A 10565-nucleotide genomic window follows, 5' to 3' on the forward strand; every position below is an offset into this window, starting at 1 on the left:
AATTATGACACATTCTCTAGGAGAGGAGATGAAATTTTAAGAAACTCAGAATTTATGTTGTAGGGTATTTGGTATACCTATATCTTTGTTGTTCGTATACAAACTATTAGGCACTCTGACTTATTGCTCTTAGCTCAATTTTGATTTAATTTACGCAGATCAGATAGGCCATAAATGTGTTCTACTCCTTTTGTAAATGTCTATGTCCATTCGCTGCTGGAGATAGATTAGGAAAATTGTTGTGATGACGACGTGTATTGAGGCAGAAACACGCATCCTTGATTGTCATTTTATCTCCATGTAGTAAACCTGCCTTTTCTTTATTGGCATGTCATCTTTGGCGAAATCTTGATTCTTGAGATTATCTCTCCTTCTCATGTGGCGCTGTTCTCAATTGCCATTTGGTAATTAACCTCTACAAACGGAAACAATTTTATAAACCAAGAAATTATTATTTTGTAAAAGTATCAAGGAATTTGTATATATACTACATAATATATAATACATACTCTTTACTCTTTTACTCTTTTACTTGTTTCAGACATTTGACTGCAGCCATGCTGGAGCACCGCCTTTAGTCGATCAAATCGACCCCGGGACTTATTCTTTGTAAGCACAGTACTTATTCTATCGGTCTCTTTTGCCGAACCGCTAAGTTACGGGGACTTAAACACACCAGCATCGGTTGTCAAGCAATGCTAGAGGGACAAACACAAACACACAAACATATACATACACATACATACATACATATATATATATATACATATATACGACAGGCTTCTTTCAGTTTCCGTCTACCAAATCCACTCACAAGGCATTGGTCGGCCCGAGGCTATAGCAGAAGACACTTGCCCAAGATGCCACGCAGTGGGACTGAACCCAGAACCATGTGGTTGGTAGGCAAGCTACTTACCACACAGCCACTCCTGCGCCTATATACATTAATTTTATAATATATGTATAAAATATATACATAAATACACACATACGTACATATGTAATACACACACGCACATACACACACACACATATAGTGAAGGCGCGTGGCTTAGTGGTTAAGATAATCGGCTCACGATCGTAAGGTTGTGAGTTCGACTCCCGACAGTGCGTTGTGCTCATTGAGCGAAATACTTTATTTCACGATGCTCCAGTTTACTCAGCTGGCAAAAATGAGTAGTACCTGCCTATGTTAAGGGTACGCATGTCAGTAAAGTGCTCGGCCACATGCATGTTAATTTCACGAGCAGGCTGTTCTGTTGATCGGATCAAGCTGGAATCCTCGATGTCGTAACCGACGGAGTGCGAGTTTAGTTATACTATGTATTATAATATATGGCACATATTATGATATATATTATAATACATTGCACATACACACAGACATATAGATATATAGTAAAACTTTGACTTAGCTCCACATTACTTAAAGTAAGACAAATGTTCTTAGATACATGTAACTCCAACGAAATGCGTTGAATACTACTGTCTTTCGTTCACTTGGTATGTGTGTGTGTGTGTGTGTACGCTTACATACACATGTTCATAAATATATGCGTTTAACATACATATGATGAGAAAATATTGATTTCACATAAAGAAAACAGTGTCACAAATTTGTGTTATCGATATATCGATTCCACTGCTCGATGGCGATCTATTTTATTGACTCTGGATAGACAAAACGCAAGGTTGACCTTGGCACGATTAAAAAGGCTATGGCTTCTTCAGAGAATGAAAACTAAAGCCAAAGACCATTTTGGAGGCTTCTGAAACAAGTTGGAAGAAGAGAAGTTAAGCTGGAAACTTGGGCAGAATGCTTGAAGTCATAAAAATTCTGCTAAAGGCAACTAAGAGCCATCCCCAAACAGTGCCGGCCTTTCTTATGAGTGTCCAAAGAGTTTCCGTCCATCAAATTTCATCCACATAAAGTCGATTTAAGGATTAAGGCAAAAAAAAAAAAAAAGAGAGATTGTCAATGTGCCGTGGGATTGAAACCGAAACCACGTAGTTGCATAAAGAACTACTTAATCACCTAGTCAGAAAGAAACGTTATAAAACTAACCAAATATGGCAACGTATTTTACTCAGCTTACTTCGATTTCTACAACTCTATCAGTTGTCGATCTTATCAAGTCGCCAACTATCTATTGCACCAATTTACAACTGTCTACTGTATCAATTTACAAATATCTATTCTGCCAATATATCAATTGCCTATTCAGCCAACCCATCAACTTCTATTCTAGCAACTGTCAATTCTATCAATATACCACTCAATTCAGTGAAAACACTGTACACATAGGTGAGGGAGGAACAGCCAATTATATCTATGACTTAATGAATTCTTGTACTGCCTACATATGTAGTAAGGTACAGCTGTTACGCACACATGAATATTCCTACCAGTACTCCCCACCACCACCACCCACAAAGGTCATTCGTCCTATTCAGAAATCAACACGCTGCAAACAAAAGTCTATTAACGTGTGCTACATACATCAATATATTCCGCAATCGCTACTACGATGGTTTCTTCTTCCTGGAAGTTTAAAAACTATATATGTGCCACGCGTATCTTTTCAATTTATCTACTACCTGTGCTCTTTTCATCATCCGTTTGTAGTTCAATGCTCAAACTGTACAAACGCATTGTAAAATGATCTCGACCGAAAGAGTTCTTCGATATTAAAATGGATCAAAACGGCGTGCTGGCAGAACCGTTAGCACGCCGGGTAAAATGCTTAGCAGCATTCCGCCCGTCTTTACATTCTGAGTTCAAATTGTGACTTTACTTTTCGTCCTTTCAGAGACGATAAAGTAGTAGATGTAGTTGACTTACTCCTCCCTCGAAAATACTGGCCTTGTGTTAAAATGTGAAACCAATATTAAAATGGATCCATCATTAAGCGTCAAACTGGAGAGAAGCAAAATTAAAATAGATAGATAACTATATTTGTGATGGGGCTGCTAGAGGAAGCTGTCCGAACCGGTCGAAACCGCTCGCAATAACAGGGATGGCACAGGCACATTAGAATAAAAGAATAATTACTGAAGTTGGTATGCGTGTGTGTGTGTGTGTGTGTGTGTGTGTGTGTGAGTGTGTGTGTGTGTGTGTAAGCTGACTATCTCTTCAAAGGATATTCACAGTTTGAGCCGGGAACTCGTTACTACAAAACTGACATATGGCGATTGCAATAGTTAGGATGTTATTAAAAATTGATTCGTTTTCTTTTCTAATTATATAGGTGAATAGGAATAATATAGCGTGACGTTGGCTTTGTCAAGGGCATTAATGACATAAATAAAATACTGACTTATTAGAATCGAAACCGCATCAGGGACTCCATTTGCCGGAAATTTACCTCTTACCGTTGAGCAAAATATGTCGATATTGAAACTTAATCCTTTGTTTAAATCTTAAAAAACATAAGTTTACATAAATGTCCAACTAAATTATCATACTTTGCTCGATGCTTTCCAATTCTAATGCATTTTTAATAATACGATTGATGAAGGCGGTTCAATTCATCCGATAGCTGGAATTACACCTAATTCAAACATATTTTCAGGCATTACAAACCTGAGACAACTGCATCACTTTTAACATTTCGTCCCATTACATTCAGTCACCTTGTATCTTCGTAGGTCTGACGTTTTCGATGGTTTGATCTCTCTCTCTCTCTTCTCCCCTCTTTCTCTCCATCTCTCTTTCTGTCACTCTGTCTGTCTGTCTCTATCTATCTAGGCAATCTTTCGGGGACACACACAGTCATCTATCTACATATCTTATATCAACAGCAGTTTATAAATATTTTATCTTATGTACCTCTCTCTCTCTCTTTCTCTCTGACATATATATATATTGTCATATACATACATATATACATACATACATATATATATATATATATATATATATATATAATATATATATATATATATATCACGTGATCACGTGACCGACCAGACCATCAGATGTTGTTACATATCGCTGGTCACAATGCGTTCGCATTGTTTTAGCCTTCGAATGACGCCACCCCGCTGGCTAAGCGAGCAGGCCATATATATATATATATATATATATATATAATATATATATATACATATATATATGACATGTAACGTGTGCGCGTGTGCGTGTATGTGCATGTATGCGTGTAAACATCCCTATGTATATAAATCAATATTTTCGATCAACCTGTTTGTTTAATGCTGTAGCTGTGGATCGTTCGTTCTACTTAGTCATGTTTTCAACCCACCAACAAAAAAAAAAAATTGTAATAATAAAAACACACTCACACAATGAAAGAAAATACACATAAAGAAAATACACTAAAAATTTTTGAACAAAAACTCTCACACAAAATTTAAACAAATTCTATCTGAATGATTTAATGCATAAAAACAGTTTGTAAACTGAAACAACACACAACACACAACTCTCTCTTTCTGTCTCTCTGTCTATCTGTCTGTCTTTCTCTCTCTCTCACACACACTCACACAGGGGCACACACACTGATATGTAAAGGATGGAAAGAAGAGAAAAAGTTAGCAATACTTACGCGTTGAACAGATAGCGGCTTAGCAAAATCCGATCCCCCTTGTAATCGAAATCCCCAGGGTACGTCACTGCAACTTCGGGACAGCCACAAAGTCTCCATATTTTAATATGTAAACGTTTATTCCGGATTTTTTCTTAGAGACCTTTATGGATTAAGTGTTGATGTCGCTCTCTCTTATTATTCCTTTCAACCCGTAGGGTTTTTCCCCCCAATTGTTGCTAAATTAAACTACTACAAAGTTTGTTCGTAGTAGATGGAGGAGAGAAGATAAATAAGAGAGAGATGTACCACACACACACACACTTCTCGCCTTGCCTCCACTACTTCAGGGGCAAGGTTGGCCTCTGTATCTTATCCGTCCCAGGTTTTAAGAAAATGTTCTTGTGTTACGATGCGCTCACCAGAAAAAGAACACGAAAAGACAAGAAGAGAGGAAAAGAAGTAGGGAGGAAAAAAAAACACTCCGTCTTTCCTCTGCGTTTCTGATTCGTTTTTGCTTTTACTCTCTTTTCCTCTCTGTCACTCATACACTCACTCTTTATCTTTTTAACTATCTGTCGGGTTCTCTTCCTCTTCCTCTTCCTCCTTTTTTTTTTTCTTTTAGCTTCTACTCTTACACCCTTTCTGTCTCTCTTTTTTTTTTCTATTGCATTACTCCTTCCAGCTCTATCTTTTCACGCGGGCGCTCACGTACACACACATGTACACACACTCACTCGCTCACTCACTCTCTCTCTCTCTCTCTCCCTCGAACTCACTGACACTTTACATCTTCCTCTTTATTTCTAATTTTCCTCGTCCTTTTGCTCTTGTTTCTCCATAAATTTCTTTTCTCTCACACTCATTTCTCACACACTCAATGTTCTCCCATGTTCTTTTTTTCTCACTCTTCTTTTTTTCTCTTTAACGTCGATGCTTTTCCCTTTCAATTTTTTTGATTTTCTCCTTCGCTTTTTTTTCTTTTTAATTTTTTTCCTTACCTTCTTTATCATCCCTTATCCTTTTTTTTACTATTTTTTAATCTTTCTTTCACTTACTTTACTTTATCACTTATTTTCTTTTCTTTACCTTTCCTCCTTTATTTCTCATTTTTCTGTTTTTCTCTTTCTCTCATTTTCCTACTTCGATTCTTTTTACTCTTACGTTTCTATTTCCCCCCATTCCTAACTCTTCTTTTCTCTCTCCTCCTTCTCTACAGTTATTTCTGTCTCACTTTTCTTTTATTTTCTCTTATCATTATTTCTGCTTCTCCATCTCTCTTTCCCTTTCTCGTTCTTTAAAACTCTTCGTTTAGACATTTTCTCTTCTTTTACTCTCTACTTAATTTCACTCATTCTGTCCTTTATCTGTTCCTGGTGTTATTAATAAAATGCTTAAGGCACAAATTCAATCAGAACCTATCCAAAACGCCAGAAGTCTCACCTCTTTGTACACTTTATTTTTTTTCTTGTCTGTTTCCTTAAAAAAAAAAAAGAGATTTTCCGATACTGACATTTAAAAAAAAATTCTGCAATTACTTATGTTCTTCCTCAATCAAACGTTGGCGGAGTTTTGGAATAGTTACCTATCGAAATCCCATACATCATAGGAAAACAAAAGAATACGGAAGGAGGGAGAAAGTGAAATTTTTGGAAACATTTTTCAGAATGGTAATTTCCTTTGTATGAAATATCGAAATCCTAAAATATAAAGATAGACACTTCCTTTACTATGAGGTTTGGGACTTCCAATTTCAACAATTCCGAAACTTCCCCATTCATCGTTTCTTTCATACATACTTTACTCCATCTATACCTATTTTGTGTTCTTTTTTCTCTTATTTTCTAAACCTTCTAACAAACTTTCAGATTTTATTTTATTGTTGTTGCTGGTTAGTCCCAGATCAACCCTAATTGAGTAGACCAGTAGTCGAAGACAATCTAGCCGTGACTAACCCGCATTTCTATGAATATTTGCGACTATATTAACAAAATATTTTTCCTTTTTCAAGAAATTAAAATGTAATTTGATGAGGATTTCGTAGCTCTTTCTAGTAGCCAGAGTAACCAGGAAGGACTTTCCTCTTTAATTTATATTTCTGTGAAGGTGTATTACCAGAATAAACAGGATCCTTTCATTACTTAGATTTAGTAACATCTTATATTCTGAGATAAAACCCAGCCGGTCGCCAACCTTACCTTCATGGATCAATAAAGCAACATACCATTCAAGTAGTCGGATTGTCAGAATAGTTAGAGTATCGGACGAAACGACTGCAGCATTCAGTTAGAACATATTACACTGTGGGTTCAAATCCCGCTCAGATTAACTTTACCTTTCCTCCAACGGGAAGCAATAACATTAAGTACCAACTAAATACTGCAGTCGATATATATATATATATACACACACACACACACACACACACATATATATATATATATATATATATATATATATATGAAAGAAGGTTTGAAAATGCAATTTTAAAAGATGTTAAATCTTTTAAAATTGCATCTTCAAACCTTCTTTCATATAATTCCACTCGTGCGGTACCTTACAACTTCACTTTGTTATATATATATATATATATATATATTCTCTTTTACTCTTTTACTTGTTTCAGTCATTTGACTGCGGCCATGCTGGAGCACCACCTTTAGTCGAGCAAATCGATCCCGGGACTTATTCTTTGGAAGCCCAGTACTTATTCTATCGGTCTCTTCTTGCCGAACCGCTAAGTTACGGGGACGTAAACACACCAGCATCGGTTGTCAAGCGATGGTGGGGAGACAAACACAGACATACAAACATATATACACACACATACATATATATATATATACATATATACGACAGGCTTCTTTCAGTTTCCGTCTACCAAATCCACTCACAAGGCATTGGTCAGCCCGAGGCTATAGCAGAAGACACTTGCCCAGATGCCACGCAGTGGGACTGAACCGGAAGCATGTGGTTGGTAAGCAAGCTACTTACCACACAGCCACTCCTGCCCCTATATATATATATAGTCTTATAATATATGTATATATATATATATATATATATATATATATATATATATATATATATATATATTATATATATATATATATATAGTCTTATTATATATCTTGATGCTAATACAATTATAACTGAACAAGGAAATACCACTCGCCTACAATCTGTGGTCTTAGTCAAAGTTTAAAAATAGTACTTTTCATCTTCATTCTCATATTTTCCTAATTCTGTCTCATTTATTTCCCTCATTCTCTTTCCACTCATTTCTGTCTTCGGCTCTCTTTTCTCTCGTCAATCACTTTTATATTATTAAATTCGCCTCTCGCTTCTCTCTCCTACTCCTCCTTCTCGGTTTCGCTTTTCATTTCAAATTCTTTCTATTGGAAGACGAACATATATAAAAGACCATACACATATATATATAAATGAAAATGATGTTCGAGTCTCTGAGTGCACATACACTCATATAATTGTGAGCGTATGTATGAGAGTGTGTCAATGTGTTGATGTGTAGGTATGCGTTGTAGCCCACAAAGAACCCCTTCTCTTCACAATTCTACAACGTTTAACTTCAACTTGCTTTCCACAAGGTCTTATAGTCCAAGCTGCTGGAGAACTACGCGAGCCCGCAAACACACATTCACACACACACACACACACACACACACACACACACACAACACACACACACACACACACACACACACACACACACACACACACACACACACATTCATACAAGGTGAGACAGAGAGGACGGACGTTTTTGAAAAATTCACGAAATCATTAATTTTAGCTGAAAACAAATTTTATTGACATCAATGTGTTCGTACTGAATTAGGATATGTCAAAATCAAGTGTGGAAAACAACACCTATCATGTGGTATCCGTTTTCATGGATGCATTTCTGAAGGTATTCTTGGAAGTTGGCCTCCGCTCTCTCCAGCATTGCTCTGTCGATTTGGGCGACTTTCACTCGAATAGCTTCCGTCAAATCGTCCAATGTAGGGGGGCTTATGCACATACACACGTGCCTTGAGATTTCCCCACAAGAAATAATCACACACCAGGGGCCCAAGGGGGCCAAGGAATATCAGCAAACCTGGAAATGAGGCAGTCACCGAAGAGAGGGCGAAGAACGTCCCTTGATTCTCTGGCTGTGTGAGCCATCGCCCAACCCGAAACCATACACGTCTAATGGGCATAAGTTGTTTATCATCTCGATGTAACGCTCGGAGTTCAGGGTAACAGAATTTCCATTATTGTCTTCAAAAAAGTAAGGACCAATGACGGCAGCTTTTCCAACAGCACACCAAACCGTCACTTTGGGGCAGTTCAGTGATCTTTCGTGCAGTTCTCTCGGATTTTCAAGAGTCCAATAACGACAGTTATGTTGGTTCACCATGCCATTGAGATGAAAATGAGCTTCATCACTTATTAAGAAAATGAGATTGTCATTTGCCTCGAAAATTGCTTCCATCTGATGTGCGAAGTTAAGCCACTGTGAATAGTCCCATGGTTTCAACTGTTAACCAATGTGTAATTTGAACGGGTAGAAATGCAGGTCTTCATGCAAAATACGTCTTACCGATCCATTACCGATGCCAAGTTCAGTGGAATGCCTCCGAGCAGAGCGATTCGGACTCCGTATCAAAGATTGTCTGACGCGCTCCACATTTTCTGGGGTCCGTACCATTCGTGGGGCCCCACCAGTCTCCTTTTCATTAGTGTACCTCGTGTACGAAGTGCATTCACCCAACGTAAAACTGTGTTACGGGTGGGAAGAGCCTGATTTCGGTGAATGTTGAAGAGGATCCGAAACTTAAGCTAAACTGCTGTGACAGACTCGTTATTCTTCACATAACTGTCGTAGGCAAACACACTATGCTCTATCGTCCACAGATCCATGGCTTCACCTGAAAAGAAAACAGATACTAAGAAACTACGGACCGAATGGTACCTGTCGGACACATGTCCCTCCCGGAGCTGAGCAATAGCCATTTCAAAAACGTTCGTCCTCTCTCCCCCACCCTATATATTTTAAGGGGGATGTGTGAGCGTGTATACTTACTTATTTATTTGGGTTCATATGTATGTATGTATGTATGTATGTATGTATGTATGTATGTATGTATATATGTGTGTGTATGCAAATAATATAACAAAGAGGGAAAGAGAAATGGTTGTCTGGATATGTAGATGATCACAGCTGTCGTCCAACCAATTTGCATTCATCATGCAGACATATAGGTGTGTGTGTGTACATATATATATTATATGTGTGTGTGTTGTGTGTGTGTGTGTGTGTGTGTGTGTGTGTGTGTGTGTGTATGTGTGTGTGTGTAATCAGTTGTAGGATTCGTTGGAATGAGATATTTTAATATTCAGAGAGAAAGGGTCGAGTTCCACGAATATGTAGACTTATCATAGACATACACGTCTCCATATGCTGGTATGTAAAAGCATTTCATAAGTATTTATTGAAAATTCTTATTTTAGAGTCAACAGGAACTACTTACGGAAGTAAGCAATGTAAATATTTTTAAAAGTTGTTGCAAGAGCTGTAATTTATGATATTTTGTAAGTAATTTATTGGTATTGTATAATAAATATTAAACTTGATTGAATATGTTTTTTTTTTCGTTTGTGCACTTTACTAATCAGAACAAATATCTCATTTTCGGATCTTTTCACTTTGACCGGCAGGTTTTTAAAATAATTTCTTTGTAACTAAACACTTTTAAACTTCGTACACTGGTAGAATGTGTTACATAAAACATCTTTTTCTCTTGGCTTTCTCGAGAAAATTCTGTAGTTTGTATGCTATTTGTTGTTAAATTTCTTGCATTTCGACAATTTCAACCAATCAATGACGTCTATTGAGGTGAATACAATTTCTGCGGTTGTTTGTTAACAACAATTTCCTGCGGTGTCTACTCAGTTTGTCACTGTTATTTATGACATATTTCATATCAGTTACTAATACACATAACACATACACTT

General features: G+C 37.1%; 1 protein-coding gene across 7 annotated transcripts in view; it reads right to left on the reverse strand.

The window, feature by feature from the left end:
- The window catches only part of LOC115209407 (extensin-2), a 271538-nt gene extending 266410 nt beyond the window's left edge, over nucleotides 1-5128 (reverse strand). For 2 of the 7 annotated variants that reach the window (XM_029777805.2, XM_029777807.2), the window contains exon 1: nucleotides 4566-5128. In XM_029777805.2, coding sequence (XP_029633665.1) covers nucleotides 4566-4664 — 99 coding nt within the window. In that variant the 5' untranslated portion in view covers nucleotides 4665-5128. The remainder of the gene's footprint in view (nucleotides 1-4565) is intronic. The other 5 variants (XM_029777810.2, XM_036501379.1, XM_029777804.2 and 2 more) reach the window with 4 other exon arrangements.
- Between the last annotated feature and the right edge of the window lie 5437 nt (nucleotides 5129-10565).

The sequence above is a fragment of the Octopus sinensis genome, linkage group LG3 (assembly GCF_006345805.1).
Source record: "Octopus sinensis linkage group LG3, ASM634580v1, whole genome shotgun sequence".
Classification (NCBI taxonomy): domain Eukaryota; kingdom Metazoa; phylum Mollusca; class Cephalopoda; order Octopoda; family Octopodidae; genus Octopus; species Octopus sinensis.